General features: G+C 42.8%; 1 protein-coding gene across 1 annotated transcript in view; it reads left to right on the top strand.

The window, feature by feature from the left end:
* The window catches only part of LOC106737698 (bifunctional protein GlmU), a 64824-nt gene extending 38097 nt beyond the window's left edge, over nt 1-26727 (top strand). The window contains exons 2-3 of the mRNA XM_014593799.3: nt 21377-21559; nt 26301-26727. Coding sequence (XP_014449285.1) covers nt 21377-21559; nt 26301-26552 — 435 coding nt within the window. The 3' untranslated portion in view covers nt 26553-26727. The remainder of the gene's footprint in view (nt 1-21376; nt 21560-26300) is intronic.
* The last annotated feature ends 1108 nt before the right edge of the window (nt 26728-27835 follow it).

Here is a 27835-nt window from a genome sequence, read left to right as displayed (position 1 = left end):
AAGACTGTAGAGGAAAATCTTTCCAGGAATGAAGCCAAATGTTCAAAAATGAGAAAAGCAAGTAAAAATGACTAATATAGAGAATAATTTAAATATCACAAGTTTTAAACCAATCTCATGGCTTTTTAGGGAGGGGAGGTAGAGGGGGAGACCTGATATGATTTTTAATGCTTGAGGCTGGCAGGACTGAGATGTATCTCTGTAGGGAGCACTTTATTGTCCGTTGATTTGTGAAGAAGATATGCAAGGCGCAGGGAATGAATGTTGGGTTATGAGACCAAGCAATATATAGGCGTTGTTAGGGAAATAATCAGTCTAGTGAATAACAAAATCAGGAGCTCCAGCTCAGAGTGCAAGAGCTCCGAGTATTGTATCATAATGAATCCGGAGTGATAGTTTTACAAATATTGACATTTAACCTGCCGCAGCAGCAGGTTTGATCATATAAATGACATATGCCAGCAGAAGTTGTGGAGTGGGGAAAAAAAAAGCACCATAATTGTGTCATGGCCTTGGACATGAACATGATCAGGGTAGAATCCTGCTACCACACAAGTCATAGCTGCCAGTAATTTCAGCGGGGCCAATATTTCGTAATAGTAACCCTAATTATATCCCTGAAATTGTGTGTCTTTCTTCAAACACTTTAACTTCCTAAAGTATCTGAGTGTGTTTCTAATGATGGCTTAAAAACACAAATTCCCAAATGTGACAAATAGAGTAAGGAAATTCTAACTGATATGAGATGGAGGGACAGCGGCTAATCTGATTATAGTAATGACATTTCTAATTAATTTACTTGGAGCAGTGATTGCTGAACTGCACAGTTATTAGCAAGCTTGTCCTGTTTACAGGAGGGGTAATAAGTATTCGAAAATGTGCCTGCACTATGTGGGCAGGGTGTTGTGTCAAAGAGGAGAGTTTTGTTCCTCCCTTTATTTATAATCTGATCCATTTGCTTTGTCAAAAGCCTGCTCCTACGTTCTGTTGTTTTTGTAACCCTCCAAGTGCCCTGCACTTTCATCCCTCCCTCCCCACCCCTTTAATATGAAATAATTTCCTATAGACTTGTGACATAAATACCTTTAGGTGAGTGCAAGTTGGCTGTGAGCTTTATTGTTTACCTTTACTAAAGTATTGTATGTACTGGCTGTTTCATATGCCTGATTAATTGGTTCACCAACCTTATAATTATTGCATTTGTAATTTGTAAGAAGGATTAGTTAAAGGCATTCAGTCACCTGCTTTATCAGCTAAGTGCAAAAATATTATCAGGAGCTTTGAACCTATAAGCTTAAGTTCTTTCTGAGGCTGGGCTATTCATCAAGTGTAAATTCTACAGAGTTATGTATCCAGACCTCTAGAGATGCTTCCCAAAATTTCCTCTTCTGCTTTGCATGAACTTTTTCAGGCTTCCACTGCACGTCCCCACATTTAAGAGTGGCAAGTGCGCACCGTTCCATTTCAAGCATAAAATCAGTTCTAACTCCAGCAATATCAAGAATGAAAGGAAGAAAGCATAACAATAATCATTTACCAAGTCAGCTGCTAGTTTCATTTATTAGTGTTTCAGATCTCTCACTGAGCTAATTATGGTGAATCTCATTAACTTGATGGAGTGGATTGGGGAGTGAGGGTTTCCTGAGGCTGGCTGCTGATGCAGATTCTGAGAGTATCTGCACTGGAGGTTAGTGTCAAGAAATTCATATTGCCCTGTTGTGAAACAGTTAACGCCAGTTGGCTGGTTCATTTTTAGTCTAGTCTGACATGCAGCAATGATAACTTAAAATTACACCACTGCTGCAGGGTGAATTCCGTGAGCTCCTGTAACAATGTTTCTCCCTTCCTGAAGAACAAATATAATTTAAAGACTCTGGGGGCCATATTCTTCCCACTGGTGTCATTGTTATACCAGGGCTTCGACTCCATAACTGTACTTTTAACTCATGCATATTTGTTAAAAGCTCACACTTATGGCTGATTTTGCTCTGTTTCCCATGGAATGGACTAGATTCCTTCTTGAAGCCTGAAGTGCAACTTACCACTTACCCTATATGGCTCAACCTTTTACATATGTGGCCCTGTACTGTATTGCTTTTAAGAAAAGCAATGATAATTATGGTAATGAACTGTTGTGAAATTAATGCTTGTCTCCAAATGCTAGTCTTCATCAGTTAAGCAAAGTTAAGCTATTTTACTTTAAATGTTCACTTGCTTTTGTTAAAGGGAGTGCAGTTGATAAGACATTCTTTGTATTTTTCTTTCTCTTGAAAAGAGCACATATTAGGTTCCCTGTGTCTCTTGGATAAACTGAGAAATCTCTTTGCAGAGAGTTTCTAAGCAAACCAATATCACCAAACACAAGCATTAAAAAATCATGTCAGGCTTCCAAAATCATGAGATTTGGTTTAACAATCATGAGATTTTTTTGTTTTTTTGAACCATTAATTTTCATGTTTTCTCATCTTTTTCTGGAATTGTGAAGGCTAGGATTTTATAAATTATGGTGATGAGGGGGATGATATTGATAATGAGATTCTTGTGCCATTGCATGAGTCAAGAAGCTGAGAATTTAGGAAAAACAGCAAATTTTGTGAGTCTGGCAGTAAAAGCACAAAAGCTTTAGAATAGAACAGAACACTTCTATTGCTTGTTTGCTATCTGTTTTATACCTAAATGGGCTAAGAAAGCTGCAGGACTTAAATTAATTGAAGGATGAAGCTACTGGTCTGAAAGTCTGAGGAGGCCTTAAGCAGACGTCTAGTGGTTGTTTGTATGTTGTGCACTAGAGCCCTAACAAACCGGTAGTGCTCCTAGGTGAAAGACCTCCTGAACGATATTTTTGCAATAGTGAAAACTGAGACAAGCCTATTTGCTATATTCCATCATCTCTTTGATGGTATTAATTGTATAGGAAAGGGAACTGTGAAAATGGAATGGCTGCCGTGTCTAGTTGTTACCCAACAGTACCGATTCTAAAGCGTCTCCTGAATGCACCGAATGTTTACCACCTGCTCCAAAGTGAGGCCTCTGGCCAAATTAAAATCCTAGTTTTTGATAAGGGGACCTCACCCCACTAAACTTAGACTGCTAATTTATGGGGATCCTAGTAGTTCATTTTTCTCTGTCCCTGCCTGGCAACATTTCTAAGCCAACGGTGTTTTGTTCCTCTTGTAAATACCAGTAACCTTCCTTGTGGCAAAAATGGAGCAGGCAGAAAAAGCTGGAGGTCACTTTTTGAGTTGTATTAGCACTGAGTATTTGAATAGCATGAATCAGGTCCCCAAGAATATGAGAGAAAATCATGAAATTAAAAAAAAAACCTCACATAACCCTCCCCTTCTTTCCTTCCCCCAAAAGAGTCTCCCCCACCCCCATACACACACATCTAAAATTTTAAAAAATGTTTGTCTTTTAGTTTTATATGTTTTCAAGTTTTTCTCTGCAGTCACAAGGGCTAGAAGCTTTCTTTCTAATGAGAGCTGAAATTCTCAGTTAATCACATGACTCCAGAGGTTGGAGATTTAAGTGACCAAAAATACCGACTACTGCAAACTTGTGCTAACATTACAAGAGTTGGCAGCACTTGTCGTCCTGCAGAACTGATACTTTTGCACCCTTCCTTGTTGTTGTTGCCAGGGGGTTGGGATAGGGAGGAAGGTCATTAAAAATAATCTATAAGGCACAGTAGGTTCAGTTTTGGGACTCTAGTGTAGTTGGGGAAACTATCAGACCTCTAAGCTCACATGTGTTTGATTCAAACAAATTTTATGGCTGTGTCCTTTTAAATCTTGTGTGGCTCATATGAGATATCGCAAAGCCATAGGAAAGCTTTGAGTGTGGCAACTTTTAGCACCTGCCTATAATTCCATTTGATTTGCTACAATAAAAATAATGTTTTGACTTCTAGTCTAGAAGCTGCCTTTCGCTAAAGATCTGGCATAGGGGAATGAGTTGGGGGAAAGGGAGGGGAGGGATGCAACATGAATAGCAGCTCTAACCAACCTTCCAAGTGAGAAAATTACATGTTTAGGTTGGATGGGATTATAGCAACAGCCTCTTTGCAGCCTGTATTTTCTGAGAAGTCAAGCAAACTTTTTCATTTATGCTGCTTGGGCTGACTAAAGCTTAAGGGCTTGTAACTGCTTACAGCTCTAGTGCCTTTCTATGCTGATGGTGAAATAAGGCCAAAACAGAAAGGTTTTTTTTTTTCTTTTTGGCTCCATGATGGGTACATAATTTACAATGGAGAGTTTTAAATTTGATATTTAGACCTGAGTTATGAATACCAAATAATCCCTGGCTAGGAACATATGTTCCGCAATTAATCTTTTAAACCTTCCCCTTCTTTACTTTATCTGACATGAATAAGAGCTCAACAGAACTAAAAATACGACCACTTATTTCAGTTTCCGGAAATAAGGCCCACGTCCTCAAAAGTAATTGGGTCCTTAGCTGCCATCAGTGGAAATAAATAAATAAATATTAGGCTCCTAAATACCTTTTAAGGATTTGGGCCGAAGGAGCTAGCAGGGAAACTAGCTCTAATTTTAACTGGTCTGTAATAAAATGCATTATTAATGTTATTGTCCAGTTTAGTTCTTTGTCAGTGGTTTATGGTGGGCTTTGGGCTGTACAGAACGTGGTGATGCCAGTGGCTCAGTTTGTTCAACAAGCCTACTTGGGAGCTGGCATAATGCCCATTCATCTTTTTGGGTGCTAAGTGTCAGGTGGTTTACGAATTAGGAACTGGTACATTTCAGCTGGATATGATTTTCCTTTTCAGCAAGTCTTCACATTTTCATTCTTGACCATAAGGAATTGACTGACTGGTAAATTAGCATCTAAGGCTGCGTGTAGATGAAATGAGGGGCGTGTGTACACGACACTTTGAAGCAGGCTAAATGCTTTTGCACCACTTTAGTGGTGTCAGTGTTTACATGCCTCGGCGGTATATTGCGCATTATTTCCAACCACTGTAGGAAATTCAATGGCATAATGCACCTTAAAAGACTTGGGGCACAGCGAACTAAAACTCCACTGAGGAGTTTTAGTTTGCTGCCCATACAGCTGCGGGGCGAAGCACCAGGCTCCGTGCAGCTCTGCAGGAAGCCCTGCAGGCAGCCTGACAGCAGCCTGGGAAGGCAGGCTCTGCCCAAGAAAAGTGGTGAGCCTGATTTCCCCTCTCCCCCCCGGAGCCTGCCTGCCTGCCTAAGATGCACAGTCCGGTGCTTCCCTCCGCAGTTGCAGTGCCCACCAGGACCACCCGAGCTGGGTGCCTGAAGGTGGGTGCTGCCTGGGGGGGGCCGCTGCTGCTGCGGAGGGAAGCACCATCCCCCACCGCAGCCCAGGGACTGCTCTGCCCATCGGCAGCTTGCCCTCCCATCCCCACCACTGGAGAGGTAGGTAAGTGGGTGAGTGCACAACACAGGGGTTTAATAGGCCCTAAATTGAAGCAGTGTTTTTTCAAAACCCACCACTTCAATTTAGGGCCCCCATTTCATCTACACGTGCCCTAAATTGTTCCCTGCTGTCTTGACTGCTCCTGACTGTGTTCCTTGCCCATCTCTTGCCTCTTGCCTCTATAGACTGTGGCAAACCCCACTGCTAAAGTGGTTTTTCTTTACTTCTCCTCCATGAATCCCTCTATTGGCTCCCTTGTACCTTACTGCATCAGCTTCCACCTCCTTATCTCCCCTGCTCCATGTCCATCAAAATGTTATTCCCAGGCACATTTCTTATTACCCTGCATAGAACAAGCAGACCCTTACTGCCATCTAGTTCTCTCACCCAATCTCACCATCATTTTCCCTTCTCCACAGTTGTCTTTGCCCTTTGCAGTCTGGTCCTTTTCCTTCTAGCATCAAGCATCCACCCTTTCATGCTCTCTGTCTTCTTCCCGATTAATTTCTCAAGCAATCCCTGCTGCTTTCCTCTATACTGCTGAGCTCCATTCTATTGCCTTATTCAGGCCAAGTATAGACATTCAAAAAGCCCAAAGAGGAATCTGGCTAACCTATGAGGGTTTCCATAAGCAGCCTAGGTTAGATTGGTAGTGAACAGAACTCATGTTCATCCTTTGGTGCGGGGACAGGGCAGAAGGGTTATGCAGGCTGCCTGCATTGGCTGAGGCCAGCAGGTTGGGGGCACTCCTGCATGCTGCCCAGTAGACCCCACGGGCCAGAGACTGCCAAGTGCAGCCAAGCACCCAGGCCTCCCCTGATCGGCATGGGTAAGCACATCCCCAATCCCCTGCCCCCCCCCAACCACCCTAGTACTCTGGGACCCTGTAGCTGCAGGCCAAAAAAAAGCCTTGCAGCACCCCAGGTGCCCATGGCCCAGGTACCTGCAGGCAGCGGCCAGGTCATGGAGGTCGCAGGGTTGCATCCATGCAGGCCCAGTCCCAATGTTCTGCCCCATGCTACCTCAACCCATGAGAGATGAGCTGTCCCCACTGGCTCCTGCTTGTAGAGGGTCTATACAGGGGTCCGGATGGCAGAATGCCTGGCTACTGAGATGTGGTTTTCAGGAGCCAGGGTCAGGCTCTGTGGGGCTGTGCCAAGCATTGAGACAAAGGGTACCCTGGCTGGGCATGTGGGAACCAGGGTGAGGCTCTGTGGGGCTGTGCCCAAGTGTGGGGAATTTTCCGGGCTCAATATTAGGTGTGTGTGTGTACATCATGTGGTGCTTCATGATGGGGTGCAGGCCCAGAGATGTGGGTGTCCAGGTTCCAGGGCTCATGCAGGGGACACAGATCCCCCCCCCCCCCCCCCCCCCCCGTTTCTGCCTGCCTGTGGCTGACAGATGTCTTGAAGTAGGACGCAGGGCTAGGGACAGGGTCTGTGCTGGCTTGGCTCTGGGAGAGCTCCTAGGTGGGCCCACTGGGCACTTGGCCAAGGCAGCCAAGTGCAGGCCACATGCTAGTGTACCTCCTTGAGGGGAGGGTAGCAGGGGGCTGCAGAGGAAGCTGGGATGCTGGTGGACAGTGAGTTAACTTGAATCAATAGGAGATCTGGTACATAAATTTGATTCATTGGTCTAACCTAAATCAATTATACTTGGGTGTACATTGAACCAGATCTATCTTAGACCAGATTCCACCAATTTTAAACCAAGTCTATGTGTGCCAAACTTCTATACAGTTACGGGTTTAGATCAATTTCTGATCACTTATACCAGTTCGTGTTTGTACCTGGCCTGCGACTGCAGACTCTTTGGGGCACCTCTTATCTTTCTATGGGGTAAGTTGTTGGGGATCCCTCTCTCTCTGTCTTTCTCTCTCTAGCTGTTTATGAAATTGGGTGACAGGGGTATGAGCCAGGTGAGTGGGATTTTCAAAAGTGCTCAGTGCTGGCCTGACTCTGCTCCACTGAAGTCAGAGGTAAAACCCCCATTAAAGGCAATGGGTACAAAATGAGTTCTTCTGAATCTCCGCCATACATGTTTCAAGTGGCCCATGACTAGCTTTCCCCCACAGCTCTTTCTGGGTCATGCAGTTCTGCACGATCCTTTGAGCAGACTGAGGAGCTGATGTTAATCAGAGCCTGTGTGACTCTCTAGGTCATAAGTCAGTTCAGCCTCCCTCCATGCCTGTTTGTTCCTGAACTCCACCAAAACTACTAGCAAGGATGGTAGCAGCTACTGATTAGGAACCAGGTTTTTCTATACAAGGTACTTCTAGGGCCTTCATTACCATGGGATCTCAAAGCAGTTCTTAGTCTTTAATACTTAACTTTCCTGTGAGGAAGAAAAACATTGCTGTTCCCATTGTACAGGTAAGGAGCTGAGGTAGGCAGAGATTAGACAATTTGTCAAGGTTACAGAGGACATTTGCAGAAAAGTTAGGGATGGATCCCATTCCCCCAGGTCTCCCATGTCTAGGCAAGGGGTTACCTATCTATGGCCTGTGGGCCATATCTGACCCACTGAGCCATTATGTCCAGCCTGCAAATCCAGGACTTCTGTAACATTTCAGCAGTGGGGAGAAGCAGTGCCAGCGGCCAGGTCAGAAAGGCTGGCCCATCTCAGGCTGAAGTGGTTGATTTCAGCCCAGCACTCCTGAAGAGTTGTAGACCCCTGTTCTACACTTACACCCTAAACACAGGGCTATCTTTCTTCTCTTGGGCATTCATCAGTTCACTATTTGGATATAAAAGGACATAAATGCTTCTCCCAATTCAGATGACATCACGGACCTCTCAGGCTTTGCTCTCATGGTTTATTACAACGTAAGCAAAATCCTTCATCATCCTTAATTCACGGGTACCTATTATTTATTCTCTCCATATGCGTTGTGTGTGTTTGTGGGCTGCATGTACAGTTAGATAAACTCTTATTTATCAGCTTCATAAAATATCCCTTATGAGAGGGGCTGCATGAGGATGACCCAGATGCACAAGAGGAAATGTTTCATATCTCAAGGAGTGCCTTATGGGCACCTTAGACAGCCCTTCCCCCCACCCCCTTGTGCATCATGCATAGAACATAATGGTTTTAAAAATTAGAGCATCTGCTTAACTAAGAATTATGGACCTACTGTGCATAACAAGTGGAATTTAGAATACAACAGCCTGAGCTGCTTCTTGTCAATATTAAGGAACTTGGACATTGTCTGCTATTGTGGTGAACCCTATATTTGGAATTAGTCAGTTAAAACCTTGAGACCTTCTTTGATATATCCATTGCTGGGTTTTCATGTCTCCAGTTAAATAAATGGAAAGACTCTGTCCACTACTTCTGTACAAGGCTGAGATCTCCATGAACAAGGGTACACAGCCAATACACAGCTTACTAAACCTGTTTTTTTGTAGAAATTGTGAATAGAGTAAGTAAGTGGTTTTAAATGTGTTCCATCTCAGTGGAGACATGCAGTCCAGTCTCAGGGACTGAGACCCAGTTCAACAAAATACTTAATACTTTGTACTTGACTTTTTTTTAAGTCAATGGGTCCTAAGCATGTACTCTCACCTTTAAGGACATGCTTAAGTACTTTTGTGTGTCAGAGCTGCAAAATTTGCAAACTTGAAGTCACAGAGGTCTGTGGAGAAAGGTGGTAAGTGAAACCCTGAAATGCATAATGAGATGAGTAGCACTCTACTGCCCAGCACTGCTCTGCAATTGTACTGCAGGGATGAGCATGGCGGAAGAGCCTGGAAAGAACAAATAGTGCATCTTTCTGTCCATTAGTTTGCCAAGATGACACTGGTGATATGATTCATACATTTATAATGTGCCCTGTACTTGCATAATAATTTATAAGTATTAATAAAGGCAGGGTACTTGCCCCAAAAAGCTTCTATCAGAATTAGACAAGCAAAAAATATGAACATGGTAGAGAAAAGAAGGGTGTAGGTAAAAATGGAATACAAGTTAAATCTGGTACAAATAATACAAAGATGGTATCTGAAGACAAGGGGCTATGACAGAGGCCCTGGACACACAACACATTTAAGCTGGTTTAAATAAAGAGCAGTATATCATATACAAACCTATCCTGGTGTAGCCCGCTGAAATCCAGTGTAGAATTACCCCAAGAAAAATGAAGGGTAAAACTCCACTGGTATAAATTACACCAGTGGAAGTGTCATGTGCCCACAGCATATCCCAGGTTGGCCACTTGCTCAGGACATACAGGCCATTACAAACCTATGGTATGCAGCTTATCTGGGAGAGCTGGTTGTCTACCCCCTCTGGATTCTGGTGGAATTTGCACTGGTTTACAAAAAGGATTTAAAGTATACCATTGTAAATGTCTTGAATATCCAGGCCTGAGGATAGGATTTAGCCTGTAGAATCTTTATTACTCGTGATGACTTATGAGCCAGAAAAGGAAGATCTAGACTGACTCCTTGATCCCTCATTGAGTTTGCGGGGCTAGCAGGTAACAAACCCCACACTATTGATTATTAATTGAACTTATTGAATATGGGAATAAAATAAGAGGCAGCACATAGAGAATCCCATGAGGTCATTTCTACAAGTCAGTTTTCAGGGCAGGTCTGTGCTCCAGAGTAGAATTTGTTCATACTTATGCCTGTCTTCTGAGGTAACCTGCTGTGTTAGACCCCAGTTTATACTTTCTCAGCAGCACTTTCTTTGGCTTTGCACCTCCTGGGACAAAATTTTAAGTTAAAAAAATACAAAGATTGTTTGCCACATTAAAAAAGCAGAGAGGGGTATATGGGAGAAAGAGAAAATGTTACTGAATCAGTTCAACTCTGGTGCTGCACAGGAGAACCAGAGGGGCAGGGTATAGCTAAGGCAACTGAACAGCTTTCTTTCAGATACAGCGATCTCATTATGTTCTACTCCTTAAGAAACCCCACCTATGCTTTTGATCTTCCTCTCTCTTGTCATCTGGTGTGTGTGAAAGGTGACAATAACATGATACTATGGCAAGAAGGTCTGGAGCCAAAATGCCCCTTCAAACATGGGGCAACATGGAGCTGTATTCTGCAGTAATCAGAATAAACCTTTTAGATCAGTGAACCACTGTTAATTCCCCTAGATTTCCTCCTGGATCACCGTGCACCCATATAATAAATCTTTTAATAGAAATGGAGGGAGGAGTGATGTAATCCATAGACCAGTTGCTATGGACCACTAGTCATCTATAGACCACACTTTGGGACTCACTACGCTAGTCACCATTCCCTCTTAAGCCCTGTTATAAGGGGATGAGTTTGGAATTACTTATTTGGATTCTAAAAAGTAAAGAGTGGGTCAGGAGAAATTTCCAGGTGATATCTGGGGTGGAAAGCTATGCTGTCCCCTAACATGGTATGGTGTTCTGAGACAAAAGCCGCTTGTCTAAGTAATTTCAATGCCTGATGATATCAGCAAGCTCCTATCTACAGAGGATGCAACACGCAAAGAGAAGATTGGTTAAATGGAACTGACCATGACATCCACCCTCTACTGCAGTGTTTGGTGTAATGCAGAAAGATTCTTCCAACTGCTTGTTTGCATAATGCTGAGAAATTTCCCAAATGAAAAAGCATGGGTTAAGCCAAAAGCATCAGATGCAGGATGGTTCTTCACCAGCCAGAAAGGAAATGGTCGTCTCAAGAGTTCAGGTGCTTTGACGCAGGCATCATATGAGAAATTGAATATAATAGCTTTATTATCAGAGTAAGGTAAGTTGTCCCAGGATGGTTTGGACATGGTTAATGGTGGTGATACTACCTGCATAGAGTGTACCCTGTGGAACAGTCTTTTTGGGCACAGGCTTATGCCCTGAGGTTTGCAGAGCTGTTACAACCAACAAGGATTAGAGGGGGAAATACTTTTCCTCTTGTATCTCCTCTAGGAGAAGCTGAAGGGGCACTGAAATAGCCTCACTTGAGGGCACACCTCATTACTACATTAAGTCAACAACCACTTGAGTGTCCAAGGATTTTGATAGAAGCTGGATGTTGAAAGGATGAAGAAAGAGTGGCAAACTTATCTGATTTCCACTTACCTCCAGAGTCTGCTGAACACAGCTCTCCTCACTGCGTGAAGTGTGATCCCAGATGGAATAGTACTGCCCTCCGCCACCATAATGACTGGTCATGGTCAGGAGCTTGTAGACAGAGGGCCTTATGAAACACCAGTTTGGCATGTCAGGGCTATAGCATGCTGGCCTGAGAATCTGAGAAGGAAATTAACCAAGTCCTTCTGAGACACTCAGCCCTGACATGTAGCAAAAGGGGCATCATCTGCATTAAATTCTGCTACACTTAAATCCTTGCAAAGAGATTTTGCACAACGGCCTGTTTGGCATGATAATACTGCTGGAAACTGTAAGCAGCTATTGGGACTCTCGGGAGAAGTGCTACAAAGTTCTTTCCCATTAATTCAGGTGAGGGCCCCTCCAGGTATAGCTGGAACAGGGAGGAGGAAGCAATAGAAGTTACAGACTGCAGCTTGAAAAAAAATCTCTTTTATTCACCGTTCCTTGTTTTTGTTAGGAATAAACAAACAAGGAACAGTCATGGTTCTCCATGGCTACTTACAAGCCATTCTTTTTTTTTAGTAAGAACGGTAATAGTGATTAGCTGTTATTTAATGCTCAGTTTCCCAGTTGACTACTGGGACTGGGATCAGTTCCCACCCTGTTGCCAATTTCTTGTGTGAACTTTGATCTCAATGGGAGTTTGAGGATTTGGGCCTTTGTATCTTTGTGCCACAGTTCCCTCTGTGCAAAATGGGGCTGATAATGCTTTTTTTCTATTATCCTTTGTCATTCTTGGCTATTTAAATGGTGAGTGAATTAGAGCAAGAATAGTCTCTCATCCTGTGATCCGGTATGATGAAGTCCCAAACACAATCTTTGTTTTTGCTGCAAAAAATAGTTATTTTTTTACCCTGTGATGGCTATCTTAATGTAATGTTCTAATAGAGAAAAGACACACAGGGGTTCTCAACTCAGTATAGTGAGTTGAGATCAATAGGCTATCCTCTGTTTGTGCCTTATCTTAACGAGCTACACTGAAGTAAAAACAATAGTGTCTTGTCCCAGCTAGGATTTTACATCAAGATAACTATCTCAGTGTTGAAACCATACCTTTTTACAGGCAAAATATAGCCTCCGCTGAAGTCTACCATGTATTGGAGCAGGGTAGTATTGTTTTAAATGGTTTTGAGATCTCTGGTTGCACTTACTGTTTTTTAGAACCTGTTAAAGTCAGTTAGGGCCTTGTTACACTTTACAGTGTGAGCCACACAAATGTTGGTTGGCTTAGTGCTAGTTTGTAGTCACACCTTCAATTTGAAGAGTACGTCTATGGGGAGTGGCCACAGCTTAATGGAACAAGAGTTTAGTTTTGTAGCTCAAGAGCTAATCCTGCCCTGGAATGGCATAACTTTGAGCCGCATAACAAGTGTTTTAAGCTACTTAAAGGTGTTAAAGTATGGTCAATCCAGGACTTAAGAGCTCCAGGAGCTGCCCAAAATTAATGTTGAACAAGGCTCTTAGAAAAGCAATGTATATATATATGTATCTAAACCTTGTATGTTTGTGCATAGTTTAATAAATATGATGATTGGTGTTGGTTTTTCATGTTCTTTAACTTTAACATAGGAAGTCACAGTGAAGAAGAGCAGCATGGGAATTTAAGAGCATGAGGAGAGAGAATGAGAGACTGGGGAGAAGAATAACTCTGGGAGGTGGCAAGGATTCATTAAGTATAGGTAATAAAAGATGCAGTACAAGGTTCTGGTGACAAACCAATGAAGCTTCCCCTCACCCCCCTCCTTCATTGTTTATATTGTCACCGGATCCTCACAATAGAGTGATAGTTTAGCCTTGTACTTCATGGTTCATTATCTATTATTCTATTTATTAATGCATTCTTGGGTCTTACTGATGTGACAAACCATCCATGCTTTTCTCTTATGGTTTAATAGGATTTTTTCTAAAACCCCTCAATGTTTACATAACCTTGCAATTCACAGTTATCTGTCATTTATTCCCTACTTTACAGGCACTCGATAGAGCTATTACCGTTAAGGTTCTTTCAGCCGGCACATTATAACAGTAGTATATTGCAGATTAATATTCTCCAGTTCTTATAATGAGTGTTTCAGTGAAATCAAATTCAGTGAGCCTTTGGAGGGACACGTGCAACCTAAGTGAATGGGAGCCGTGATGTATACTGTGTAAATCCTGAGTCAGAAGGTAGTCTGGTGATGAGAATTTATGCTGGAATGGGGAGTCAAGCTGGATGCTGCAAGAGGGAAGAATTCTTTCTCTTCTCCTCGGCCAGAAAAATTAGATGGTCAGGTCCTTAGCTGATGTAAATTGGCACATCTCAATTGCCTTCAATGGAGAGAATGGGCTACATTGTTTGATCCTAGTGGAGGAGCCAGCTCAAGGTGTCTGAGATCACTATGTTGTCAGAGTATAAGAAAAGTGTTGTATGTGACCAATCATGCAGTCAGAGGCACCTGGAAGTGATGTTGGACTCATCACTCCCTCATGTGCCACTGGCTACAGAAACAGATGTCCCATTAGCTCAGTAATGACTAACCTTTTTGGCAAGCATACCACAAGTTAAGCTGCACCCCAGAAACAGGGAAGAAGTAACTTGGCTCTTAGCAATGCCACCTAACATATCCTCTCACAGCAACATCCTACCCCCACTCTACTCCATGCATCCAAGGGCTGAAGCTCCTTCCCCTCATTGCAATGCCTCTCTTTTCTGAGCAGCTGGTGCTCACATGCCACACACAGCAGCTGCCTGTGCCACTTGTGGCTCATGTACTGTGGATTGGCCACCCCTGCTTTGGCCACACTAGCCTGTTCCCTGTGCTCTTGCCTGAAAAAAATTGCAGGGAAGGTTGCCAACACAGTACAGAGTCCCATGTAACATGTCTTTCTGCCCAGTTGCACCATTAGAAATTTGCTGTTGAAGGAGAACCAATGCAAGCAAATGCAATAGAGATGGAAGGCACTCAAGTGACATCACTAGGAACTGGGTGGCTCTTTTCCAGCTATGGAATGTGTCTACTAAAGACCCTAGCAATAAAAGCAACTCCAGTAAGGGGCCTAGATCTTGAGCTGGGCAAATCAAATGTTGAAGAAAAGAGATTAGTTTATTTTCCCTATTCAACTGTCTTCCCAGTCAACTTGATTGCCAGAAGCACTGATGATATTGCACTGCAAAAATTTGCCCATAAAAGCCTACACTGTGATAAAATCTTAGTCTGCGAAGGCCTCTACACCCAGCTATCAGGTAGCAAGAACATGCTGTCTTTATGGAAGTAGGTTCATCTTCTAGTGGAAGTCTCCATCTTCTCTTAAGAAACAACTAAGTCACACAGCCCCCAAAGAAGTAACATTTTGAATAGTCTTGCCCCTCTGCCATGTGAGAACAGATGTTAGGAACTCACAGGTTAACTTCCCACTGGAGGAAAAATTCATGAACTGAAGTTTCTGTATTTTCTTAGTGTGACTTTTTTGACACACGTATATACACACACATGCATACATGCACACACAATGTCCCTGAACAGAGGTAATTTCAAATAGCATGCAGGCAATCCTTTCTTGCAGAAATCTCAGCTGAAACATTAATTCTGGGTTACCCCGTAGCTTCTCTGTTCCCAGAATTGTCTCTGCGTAAAGATTTAAACAAACAACAACTCTCCTGTTGTTTGCCACACTGCCACCAGAGAACTGGAGTTGCAACCAAATAAAAATCTTTGTGGAACCAGGAGTGAAACTGTGCAAGTGTATGTGGCTGTGCTGTCTAATTCTCCCTCGATAGCAGCCATGGAGGTTACTTCATCCTATTGGGAAGCAATATGGGGTTATGTCCTCAGAAATGCCCTTTGTTATTGTTCTCCATTTATACCATGGTAATGCTTGCTGGCCCAACTGAAATGAATGTTCAGTGTACACTGCTAACAATCTGAATAGATTAGAGGGGAATGCCCAGATATTTGCGCGCTTGCCTTCGATAGAAATTAAGCACCTAAAGAAATATGTTAGAGGAGCTGAGCTAAAGTGTTTTGTCTTGAATTGTGTCACAGGCAGGTAAGCAATAGAGTCAGAAACGGAAGCCTGGTTCCCTGCCTTGTCACTCATTTTTGCTTTATACAAGGACAGAGCTCTCAACTCAGTCAGGATTTAGCTTTGATAAATTTGTTTAAACAACTTTTATAGAATAAATTACCAAAATTGCCATAGAACTACTCGCTTGCATATAAAGGAGTCAGAAGATTGTCATGCTGTGACGTCACATGTTTATTAGCAACGCTCATGAATTAAACTGAAGACCTCATTTATGATTTCATTCATAATCCCTTCAAAATGAGTTAGTACTAGTATGTGATAAGTGGATTATGTGTTAGGCCTAAGTAAAGCCAGCCACAATTAGTGCTTTAATAAACTGGTTGTATGCATTACTAAGAACTCAGTCATGAGGGAATTAACGTATTTACAAACCCTAATTAGCAGTTTGTTACTGTGATACCAAATTTAAACAAATCTGTAGCATCACTGACCATCTGGGTTAGAAATCTCAGTTTTGAATTTAATTAGGAAATAGTTGTGACAGATAATTGGTCCTTATTATTTAGCTAATGATCAGCTTTCCCTTAATTGAAATGAAGATCCCTATCCTGCAGTTTTGTGCAATATATTAGATGCAATGGGGAACAATCAAAAGACGTTCTATCGTTTGGGGCTTAGGAAACCACAACAATTGATTAAATGCAAAAATATAGTCTAATTAATAAAATGCAAATGACATAGCTTTAAAAGTATATGACATTTCTGGCAATTAGGGAGTGATTTGTTCACTTTTGTTTCCATTTCTTAACTATAAAAATTACTTCAACCCTGTGTAAAACAAACTAGGCAAGCTCTAGTCTGCAAATGCAGTTTTGCTTCCAGCTTCTACCTCTGGCTAACCTGAAAAGTCAGGCTCCACTGTGAGCTGTGTACTAAACCCATGATTGATGTAGGTCAGAGTAGTGGAAGCCTAGCTGACTGTCACTCTGCTCTTGTAACTCCTTCCATCTTTGGTCTTATTGGATATGTTAGGGCTGGTCAAAGACTTTCCTAAATTGTGCTGATTACAGTGCAGCTCATCATTGAGAAGGAGCAAGACTTTTGTCTGCCATTTAATTCATACTCCACTCTCCCAGGGCACACTCCCTAAGTTTCAGGCATATGGTCACTGCTAGATATAAATAATATGGAAGCCCTTGAACAAAGGATGAATGGCAATTCTGTGTAACTAATATGACCACTGTCCCTTATTGATTTTAGATACTTGTTACCCCACATTTTTTATTGTAGGAATATAAATGCATTTGGAATATAAATGCAATAATTATTTGGAAATTCACAAACTGCTTGCCTTATTCCCAGCATTTCTTTAGGACATCCCTGGAGGATCTTTTTTTTTTTTTTAAATTCAGGTTTCATAGTTTTGCACTTATCAGTATAGTTTACAGATGCAGCTGTCTGGTTTAGGTACTTAAATGCCCCTGATCATCCCAGTCACCCCAGTGCTGTGTGAGGTAAAGAAATGCTGAAGTGTTGTTATTTCCTTTTTACAGATGGAAACCTAAGGAACAAAAGCCATGTCTACCCAGTAAATTTCACATATTCGGCAGCAACAACTTGAAGCATGCTCTGCTGCTCCAGGCAGACGTCACCTAAATTGGAAGTAGTGCAAATAGCAAGCAGGCTAGTTAGCATGGGAAAGCTAATTAGCCGGTCACTGCAGTGCTAATTAGCTTACCCAAAGTGCTGGTTGGATGTGAGCTCTGGTTTAGGAGGCAGCCTGCCTGGAGCACCATGTAGACATGGTTCAAAAAACCCAGTCCAAAGTTATACAGAAGAAAGTCTCTGACAGAGCAGCCCAGCTCTGGCCTAGGCTAGCATTGTAACTCTTGAACCACTGCCTGTTGGACAACATAAGGTGCAAAGTTTCTAACCTCATGCTTTGCGGTACTGACCTTTATGCAGAGCACAACCTGTCAACATTCCTTATATTTATTTTTAAAGACTTTAAAAAAACCCACCCTAATTTTAAAAACATTTCTGATCATATCCCTCCTGAACAGATGCATATAAAAGCAGATTGACTGTAAATTAACGTTTTTCCCCAAAGATGGAACATAAACCATAATGGTATAAAAAGAACCTGATCTTCCCACTTTGAAAAGACTCTTATTGATTTCAGTGGGTGTTGGGCACATCCATACATAGCAAGTTCTTCGAAGCAAGGACTCCTTTTTTGTGCCTCCTCCAGCAGTGAGCCAATTGCCGGCTCATCCTAATGGGGAAGAAGATAAGTATCATTTCCTGCAAACCTTCTTACAGTACAAGTGAGCGTCTCAAGCTTACAATTGAAGTTTAGATAGTTCTTTAAAAACACAGGCTGCAATTCTTAATTAATTTTCACTTTGTCCCTTTATAGCTCTCTGCAGGACTCTAGATATTAGAATTCCTGGTAAGCCTCTCAGATGAAAGCAAAACATATACACTGAAAATAATAAACAACCAAATTGCTGCTGTTTTAACATTACTTGATATTGAGAAACTCTTTATATATTATAACGGACAATGAAGTTTCTGTAGGGGCTGTAAATCACTTAATGTTGAAAGGAAATCCCAGACGGCATTATCAGTCACTGTGTAAAATTGTTAGAGATCTCCACCAGCTAATAAATTTGATTTGGGTTTTGTTTTGCTGGCATTTGCTCAAACCCTCTGAGAACTATAGTTACTGTATTCTTATACAGTATTTGAATTCAAAATTGCAATGCCTGTTTTGCTATCCTCTGGGAGTGAAAATAAAACTCTTGGATAGAATATAAATGTTGGTTGTTTTTCTCAGTAAGCTGGTACATTATTATTTCAGGAGATATAGTGTTTGACAAAACCATTTATTTTGTTTCAAATATTTTATTGAGTAATAAAACTAGTTTACATTGCTGCCACATATGGGGATTTGTGCCTGTTAATATGTAAGGGAGTCAAGGAAAGAAAGCAGTGTCCCTGCTCCACTGTTTTTCACTTTATAATCCTGGCCTACCCACCCTTTGTCTTTAATACCATGCAAAATGCAACAGATAAAAAGGCCAGATACAGCCCAGAACAAGAATTGATGGAAGATCTGCACTGTTCCTGGATTAGTGGCAGGTATCGCTGTGACAAGAAACTGGAGCTGATTGGGAATTTTATTTTCCTGCTTGTGAAGAATATCAGTGAAAAGAGAAAAAGATTTTATTTCTGTAAACATGTTTTTCTTCCACACATTTTGGACTTTGTTGAAAGAAGGAATGCTTGAAAATTTCAGGGGTTTCAGTGTCTGAATAGTGACAAATATTTAAGTTTTAGCAGAAATGTTTCTATAAAGTTTAGCCAAAATTGTACATTTTTTCATGGAGATTTGTTTTGAGGGAAAAACTTTGTTTTAAAACAAAATGATAATATTTCCAATTAAAACATTATATCAGACTTTTTTTTTTCTTAGTTCTTCCTTTCTCTGGGCAGGTAATACTTTTCCTCTGTCATTCAGCAGTAAAATATGGCACTTCTTTCTGCTGCTCTACAAGTGCAGGGCAGGGAGTCAGTGTTCTGTCCCCTGAACTCACCTGGTGTAGAGGAAACAGGACTCCTTCTTGCTCTGAACCAAAGTCTAGGGGCTTAAGTTTTGCTCCTTCGTGTGGGTATTTAGCAAATTGCAAGCATAAGCCAAAGGTAAAGTGAACTAAATAATCCCAAGTAAATGAAAGCCCAAGGGTGGGCTTTACAAGGGAGTTGAGCCATACAGTATATACCTATTTCAATGGCAGTGGGATGGCTAAATCCTCTAGGTCATCTCTGAACAGTACAGTACCTCTCGGAATACATAATTTCACTATGAGACTTCCTCCCTAGGGAGAACACACATCCATGGGCTGGATCCCATGTACCACAGGCCTCATCCAGTGCAGAATCAGTATGAGGGGTCAGTCTCTGGGTGAAATCCTGTGTGCCAGCGCAGGCCTCATTCTGGATCCAGCTGCAGAGCAACCCTGCATGCTAGTGCACATAGGTAGGGTGACCATATGGGACAATGTGAAATCCGGGACACTGTAGTGTCAAGGAAGCAGTGGCAGCATTAATTGTTGCAGCTCTAGACTCTGACAGTGAATAACACTGTTACCACTCTCCTACTGCCAAATTTTCAGACCTGGGGCAGCTCTGTGAGCTGGATGATATGGGCCCCATCATGGCCTGGATCTGGCCCACAGGGCATTGCTTGAGCACCAGGAGTGTGTGAAATGGGCCTATTCAATTCAAATTCAGCCTGAATTGGGGACAGTGATACAATTCATTGATTCGGATCACTGTCCCTGATCCGATTTGGCTGAATCCAAATCTGAAGATTCGATGCTGATTCAGAGAATCAGCAATTTGGACACAGGCAGAGTTTTAAATGTTTTTTTTACATACCTTGAGGTCACTGGCATAGCTTGTGAATGCTGCAATGCTGGGGCACATGGAGCGTCCCACAGGAGTGTTGGGGGGGAGGAAGGGGGGTCCCCCACATGCTCGGTGGCCAACCCAGAAGTGGACCAGAAGTACTTCCAGTCCACTTCTGGGTCCACCAACGAGCACTTGGGGGGGGCCCTCCATGCCCACCTGGCTCAGCGATTGGCCGCAGGGGGACCCCAGGTGCCCCCCCAGACCCAGGAGGCACCAGTTGCCAAGCAAGAGGGGGTATGGGGGGGAGGGAGAGAGCCCTGTGTGCTCCCTGGTGGACCAGGAATTGGACCGGAAGTGCTTCCGGTCCACTTCTGGGTCTGCTGCCGAGTGCTCTGGGGACCCCCCTGCACTTCTGTGGGATGCTCTATGTGCCCCAGCATTGCAGCATTCATGAGCTGCCTGGTACCTTGAGGTATGTAGAAAAAACATTTAAAGCTGTGTCTATGTCTGAATTGCTGAATCTTTCTGAATCGATTCGGAGGGCTCTGATTCAATTCAGAGAGATTAAAGGGTCTTCTGATTTGATTTGGATTTGGAGATTTGGCCACTGAATTGGGCCAAATCTCCACCAAATTGAATCGGAGACCGAAGCTTCACGCAGCCCTTTGAGCACCATTCTAGTTCATTTCCCCTGCGGGTCTGATTATTATTTCCCACTGAAATATCTTCCTCTAGCTTCCCAGGCTTTTTCCTTAAGTCCTTTCATTCTAAGCAACAGTCAGAGATGGAGAGGTAAGTTTGCTATGAGCAACAGGTACAGAGGCCACATAGTGTTTCTGACTGTATTTTGATGCTGTACCCATGTGCTCAAGGCAATCCTGACCTAATCCATTGCAACTGAGAGCAGTGTCATGAGACTGCCCAAGCTTCAGAACCAGTACCAGGCAGTAACAGCTCTAGAATTACTGAGCACCAAAGTCGGTGTGTGTATGAAAGGAAGGTTGGTTTTTCACTTAAGAAACTGGGCTGGCACTCAAGGCTTTAGTTTTGGCTTTTTCCAGGGACTCCCCCTATTGCACTGGTAAGTCACTTACTGTCTCCGTGCCTCGGTTTCTTAGCTGTAAAATGGGAGTGATAGTAATTCCTTCCTTCCACCCTTTGACTGTCTTGTTTATTGCCACTTCAAGCTCTTGAGGGGCTGTCTCTGAAAAGTGTATAACACAAATGTGCCTGGAAAGTGTATAACACATTGGGGCCTGCAGGTAATATACATAACATGTCTTTCATAATGCAGGATTAGCTTTCTCTCATTTTTGCTCTAAAAACATGCAGTAACAATGGATTTAGTAACATATTAAGAAGATCTGTTCTCTAGCCCCCCTGAAATTAGATCATAAGGGGCAGATTTATTAAACAAGTCAAGTACTAGCTATTACCACTGTAAACTTCTCTTTTACACAGGCTGGACCTAGTGAACTTTCAGTTTATTCCCTGCGTTTGGGACCAGGAGAGGAAATCGTCACCTCTTTGTTAAAATTTGTGGAGGATAAGCAGCTAAAAGCTCCATTTGTCATGACTTGTGTGGGCAGCATCAGCAAAGCAACGCTGAGACTGGCAAATGCCACTGCTTCGAATACTAATCAGGTACCTGACATGTCTAGTGATGTTGCAGCCATGCATATAGATAAAATGGTGCATATACAGAGTGTTCTGGGGTTGTGTTCTCACTTCCTAATTATCTCATGGTAAAGTAGAAGGGATAAATGCACAGCAGGATGGAACTGGCAGAGATCTCTTCACTGGTTTATACCAGCTGAGGATGTGGCCTGAAGTGAAGAAATGAGAGCAGATCACCTGATCTGTTCAAAATTTAGCCACAGGAACACATACACTATAATTTCACTATACCTGTTTTATTGTCTTTAATTAAAGTGGGCACATCTACATGAGAAATTTACTGTGCAGTAGACTAATTAGCTGCTCTGTAAACATCTCAGTGTCTACATGTGTGTCCCTGTTAAGCTGGAGTAAACTAATTTATTCCACAGTCCTGCTGCAGAGTAAAAAATTCTACAGCAGCACACGTGTAGATGCCACCCTGGCTGGCTGGGGTATGAGGGTGCTTCAGGGCAGGGGCTGCCTGCCAGTTAGTCCCGTACTGAAGCACTTTTATGCCCCAGCCAGCCCCTCTGCAGCATTTTATGCTGGGGGGACCAGACCCAGGCTGGCAGTCTGACCCCCCAGGTCCCTGCCAGCTGGGGCTGCTCCGACCCGACTCAATGCGCTGTGATCCCAGGCACGTGCAAATGGCAATAAACTCCAGAATTAATTGTTCCAGAGTTTATTGCTTTGCATTAATCGTACATGTATATGCACCCACTGGTAGTTAAATTAAATGGTGCTAACATTGCATTTGGGGATATTGTGACCCTAGGTATGCGTGTCCCTTAACAGGCTTGCATAAACGATAAGATGGATTCCTATTAATGGGTAGAGAAGTTGACTGTCTTGGTGTCTGAAACTTGCCTTTCTTAAGTTCCTGGTCTACCTCTATTCAGAAGTATCTGTCAGCCACAAGGGCTGCAGAGTGTAGACTCTTTCTCTGCCAGTTCAGTTCTGGCTGCCCAAAGGTGAAGGAAACGCAACCAGTGGGAGATTCCTAAGACTGGGCATAGAGGATTACAGACGTATAATGTACGCTGTTTCACTTAGGGGTGATCTGCAGTCAATTGAAGTCAATGGGAATCTGAAATTGTTGTTCTTTTTATTGTTATTACAGCAGTGTGTAGAGCCCCCAGTTGAGATCTGGGCCATATTGGGCTAGGTGTTATACAGACACTTCACAGAACTAGGTTCTGCCCCGAAGAGCTTCCAGTCTAGTAGGAAAATACCTGGAGGGGAAACAGAGGCATGGAAAAAAAGAAGTAATTTGCCCAGGGCCTCTCTGGTTTATTTTAGAGATGAGAAGACAACCCAAAGGATCCATTCTTTATTTTTTTTAGATATGTTGCTTTTACTAGGTTTTTATATCCTGGGTTTTTAGTTTGGGATTTTTTTGGAGGGAAGAGTGATCTGCTTGGGGAAGGTTCTTTTTTACCAAAAAAACAATTTAAAATCATTTTGTTGAGTCAGATTATTATTATTTTTAATTGATCATAATTTCCCATCTCCTGAATCCACATACACAAGTTGTGGATTCACAACAGCTGTGAATTATTTCTAAGCCATGTAGCCATGTCTGCATAATATCTCCTGCTTCTTGTTAGTGATATGAAAACACTGCGAAGCCTATGTTCTCAACGGAAACAAGTGATTTGGAGTCCTTGGAAGGGGACTGACTTGGTAGCTGTTAATGGGGGCTTGTTTTTCAGAAGGTGCAATCCTTTGATAAGTAACCCCCTTTCAGGGGTCTCAGGCTGAGCACCCAGAAACCAGATCCCTCCAAGTCATTGTTTGGTTTTGAAAATGTAACCATTGTGTATGCATTCATGTGTGTATGTATGCAGGGATGTGTGCGCATTCATGTGCGTGTGTTTAGGGGATGTGTATGCATGCTTGCTTGTGTATGAATGTACATGCTGTCATGGGCACATAATGTCACTGGGTAGCAACAAACTATCCCAAGACGATGAGTTTTCCCTGGGAGTTCACATTTACCACACAGCATCTTCTACATTTGGCTGAAATATTCCTTGACTACCAGACAAATTAAGAGGAGTCCTGTGAGTCATGAAGGATGAAAAACTTAGTCTTTGAGCTGGCTGTCAGAGTGCTCCCTTGTCACCATCTGAGTCACAGTTGCAATAGAAGCTGTTTACAAAAACATTAAAAACTGACAGGTTGGTATTTTACTGGTAGTTCCCTGCATCGCCACTCTGGCTCTGGCCTGGTCAAGACTGTATAGCAGTGCTACAGAGGCTGTGAGGGCAGGAAGGGAGTCCTCTAGTCCTTACCTGTTATTCTTTTGATGATTACAGGGTGACATTGGTCCTCAAAGGGAATCCAACTCATCCCACCACAGCAGATGACTGCTGCAATGATGCTTCTTGACAGATGATGGTTTAATGCTTGGAAAAATTGGGGTTCTTTGGGAGGATTAAAGAGAAGTTACAAAGGGGAACATTGCAAATGACTTTGGCACTCATTTCCATCCAACAAAGTCCCCAGAAATTGAAATCAATGGTGGAGAGGGCTACACCACTGAGGAAATATAACCTTATTGCAATAGGCAGATGAGAGCTGGACACATTTGCTCATGCCTTCACAGTTCCTGTGTGACCTTGATTAAGCCACCACATCTTGATCCCTCTCTTTCTCTGTGTGTGAACTGCAATCTTTCCCTGCCACAAAGAGGTGTTATGAGACTTCCAGGAGCTCGGTGACATTTGCGAGGCACTCTTGAATTCTGTGACTAGGCAGCATTTTGTGATTGTGAATTCTGAAGTAGAGAGTAGGCTGGAATTATGCCAGGTATAATTTTCAGTCTTTTGAGGAGGAGTCCTAGTTAAGATAGCAGGTCAGAGCAAAGCATAGTCCTGTCCTGTCCCAAGTCGCCCATACTCTGAGGGTTGAATTTGAATGCTCAGTAAATATTTCCTGTTGTGATGAGTACAGCTAATTGGACTGCTCACTAGCATTAGCACCCTGCACATTCATTCAGACCTTTAGCTTTCCCAGTTGTGACCTGCCCAATTGTTATTGTAGCTTAAACAGTATGAGCCATGTTCTCAAAGCAAAGCCAGCAGCTGTGTCTACTAAAATGCTTACACACTTGTTGCATCCACAAACCCTTCCAGTCATGCCTCACCCGCGCCCCCCCACCCCACCCCACAAAGCAATATAGTTAGTAGGTTGCTCACCTAGCCCCTTCCTTGCACCCCATCCCTGTGCTCTGAGATCTGGGCCTAAGTGTTTTTTCTTGGACAGGTATTTCACGTGCTTTGAATATATAAAAGTAGAGCTTCTTGCAGACGCATTGAAGAGCTTTTCCAAAAGGGAATGGCGAATTAGGGTACTTCCATTTTTGGACGCCCAGCTTGAGGCTTAAGTTCTTTGAGTTAAAATTTTCCAAAGTAGCCACTTGATTCAGGAATCAGTTGGAATCTGTGGGAGTTAGACACTGCACTGCCTTTGAGAGTTTAGCCCTTAGGCTACATTTGATTGAAAATCATTGGCTCTTAAGGACAAGGGGTTTGAAGTAACTAGCCATACAAATAGGTGCCTGGTGAGATTTTCAAAAGATTACCTTACTCTCAGCATGCTATTGGCTATAATGGAGTGTGTCTAGGTGTAGTGTTGTGTGTGATTTTTTTTTTTTTTTTTCATGAGATGAGGTTAACCTGACTTAGGCACAGGGGCTCCTAATCCTTGTTATCCAGAGGAGTACAGGCTGCAGGCTGTGGGCTGCAGAGCGGCAGATTGCAGAGCTGAAATCCGGGTAAATAGCAGTTTGAAACTTCTGCGCCCTATCAGGAGGGGGAAAGAAACAATGAACTGCAAGCTGCAGACATCAAGGTAGCCTTGAGCAGCCAGCCTGGGGTAGCCAGCTAGCACTGGGGGGTTGGCTGTGTTATACATACACTCTGGATGGGGGCTAGACATTCTATTTTTATTAAATTAATAGTTTTGTTTGTGTCAGCCATGAGGCCTGGTATGGCTTTAATGAGGAGTAGAGAGCCCACTATTGGCACCCAGGGAAATGACTGCCCATTTGGTTTAGTTGATTTAAGGTGGAGACTGCAGACCCAAGAGGAGGGCCGAATGTGAGGACAGAGCCCAGCTGAGGCAAGATACTCTGCAAGGGTTCAGCGCATTACAGAAAGAGGTGGCCCAACGATGAGCAGGGCCGAATGAGGCACCTAAGGTGTCACTCTGGTAGTTTGGGGGCTGCATCCCAAATGTATATTAATCAACAACCAGGCATGGCCGGTGAGGATGTGGCAGCACTGTGATGAGCTAGAGTAGGATATAGGCCACTAGAAAATGCCCAGACCTCTGGAGAGGCATCAGGTCCATTACAAGCACCTTATTCCAGGAGAGGGCTCACAGCTGAGAGTCCCAAGTGGAGAGATATGTCCCCTCCAGCCCACATTTAGGCATCTTTCATGAGCACTACTTATGCACCTGAAAGTTATGAGAGATACCCTGAGCCTGAATGTCAACACCCTTTTTGAAAATGTTTTTTAGGCATCTAAGATAAGTAGGCACTTTTGATAATCTTACACGTCCTTTCATGTTATTCCAGAGAGATTGGTTGTCAGCCATGTTGCATTCATTGCCTTTAGAAAAAATGGGTTTGGGTACCAGAATGTGAATTCACTCATGTATCTGTTCCTGGCAGTCAACTTTCATTTCTGCTGATTTCAATTGTGGTTTTGTTTTCAAGATTATTCATCTAAACAAGAGATTTGAAATTGTTTCCTTGGTTGGTACCCTGAACAAAGTGCCTCACCTCCATATATGCCTGTCAGATGAGGATGGTCACACCGTCGGAGGGCATGTTCTCGGTGACTTGGAAGTCTTCACTACAGCTGAAATAGTGATTGGCGAATGCAAAAGCCTGCATTTCACCCGGGAGATGGATGGTAGCACAGGTTTCCCAGAACTTATCATTAGTGCTCGCTCTGAAAAAGCTTAGTGAGTCCAAGCCTGTAAATTATGTGCCATTCCTCAAAACCAGTGGATTAAATAAATGGGGTTGGAGCATGCCTTTCTTGCTCTTAGCTTTAGCTTATTGATTCAGACATATTTTCACACAGAGAATAATCAATTCGTCAGCGGATGGACAGAATAAAATAATTTCAGGCAAACTCTTCAAATGACTTGTCATTAATTTGCCTTTTTCCAGTACTTGTTCACTCCAAACAAGATGCGTTTAGCTCCCTCCAAGTATTAACTGAGTTGTGCTCTTGGGATTTTCTGGGACTGATTGGCCAGGAAGGAGGGGGGATGGATGGGGCTGGGGAAGGCTAATGAATGCACTATGTTTGCTCATCTTTACAGAGTCACTTATTACCACTAATTGGGAGGGACAGTTCAAACAAGCACAGAGAAGCAGTTGTCACATAAGCGTGACATGGTTTTAAAGAGGCAGTCAGGGGCGACTGCACTGACTGGTCCTGGCCCCTGAACTCCTGCTGTATCCTGGCTGGAAGCCTAGCACATATCCTACTCAGAGTGGAGCCTTTGTCAGGAAGCCCTATTAGAAGTCAGCGGTCTTAAGAAATCTGGGCAAGACAAGTCATTTCAGGGAGCTATAGACAGACATGCAGCTGTCTGGGACACTTAGAAAGTCAACAGCTGACGGAAGGGGTGGACTGCTGGCTTGGCTGTAAATGGGTTTAAAGATGTGATCAGAATTAATTTGTGCTGCATAGTTTGTAGCTGTTTTCTTAAAAGAGTTCCTTTGACTTAGGATACTTGGTGGCACGAGGAACCAAATATGAATATTAGGACACATTTTGCATGTGGTTTGACAATGGCGTGGTGACACCTTTTGATTATTTCCTATGCTTCCCGCTTTGCTGAATGCAGAAATGTTAATTTCTCTCTCTGTCTGTTTTACGGGGACAGCATCTCCTTCCACACACACATATATTTCATGCTTCCAAGTTATTTTTACTTTAAAGTGTTCCTTTCTCAGTAAATACTCTCTGTCATTCAGTGTTGCTTTCTCTAATTAAAACCATTTGGATTATCCTGAAATGTTTTTTTTTAGCCCCATATGAAATTGACTTCAGTTCCAGGATCAGTATGTTATGCTGGCTGTTGGATGGATTTTTAATTGTGGAAAGTAATCTGAAAAAGATATACTGGGGAATAACAACACAGGATTGTCTATCTGCTACATTTGTGTTCAAGACAAGTTGTTAAATGGGAAAATATAGTAGATGTGGTGTCATATGTGCATGAGAACGTATG

Source organism: Alligator mississippiensis, chromosome 1 (assembly GCF_030867095.1).
Source record: "Alligator mississippiensis isolate rAllMis1 chromosome 1, rAllMis1, whole genome shotgun sequence".
Lineage (NCBI taxonomy): Eukaryota > Metazoa > Chordata > Crocodylia > Alligatoridae > Alligator > Alligator mississippiensis.
The sequence above is the reverse complement of the archived record's forward strand: the minus strand, read 5'-3'. Positions and strand labels throughout refer to the sequence as shown.